This window comes from Penaeus monodon, chromosome 31 (assembly GCF_015228065.2).
Source record: "Penaeus monodon isolate SGIC_2016 chromosome 31, NSTDA_Pmon_1, whole genome shotgun sequence".
NCBI lineage: Eukaryota > Metazoa > Arthropoda > Malacostraca > Decapoda > Penaeidae > Penaeus > Penaeus monodon.
Window position 1 is genome coordinate 21572977 of NC_051416.1, and position 284 is coordinate 21573260.

A 284-nucleotide genomic window follows, 5' to 3' on the forward strand; every position below is an offset into this window, starting at 1 on the left:
AATGTTCCATAATTTAAAGGATATATGTTTTCAGTTGATGTATGTGATATATTCTTGTAAAAGCTATTCATATATTCATCTCTCTCTTTTTAAAATTTCACTTTTCAGATATGAAACTTGCAATCAGATTCTCATTGATGTACAAGAGTGTATGGAGGCACAGAAGTGGGAAGAAGCCTTGCAACATTGCCAGCTTGCAGTAACAACCTATCAGGAGCTTATTTCTGATGAGGAGTTGATGTATGTACATAGATCTTATATATAGTGTATTTTCCTATATAGTT

General features: G+C 32.0%; 1 protein-coding gene across 1 annotated transcript in view; it reads left to right on the forward strand.

Annotated features, from left to right (window-relative positions):
* The window catches only part of LOC119593091 (fanconi-associated nuclease 1-like), a gene marked incomplete at its 5' end in the record, with an annotated part of 7757 nt that overhangs the window by 3582 nt on the left and 3891 nt on the right, over positions 1 to 284 (forward strand). Inside the window, 1 exon segment of the mRNA XM_037942015.1 lies at positions 109 to 240. Coding sequence (XP_037797943.1) covers positions 109 to 240 — 132 coding nt within the window.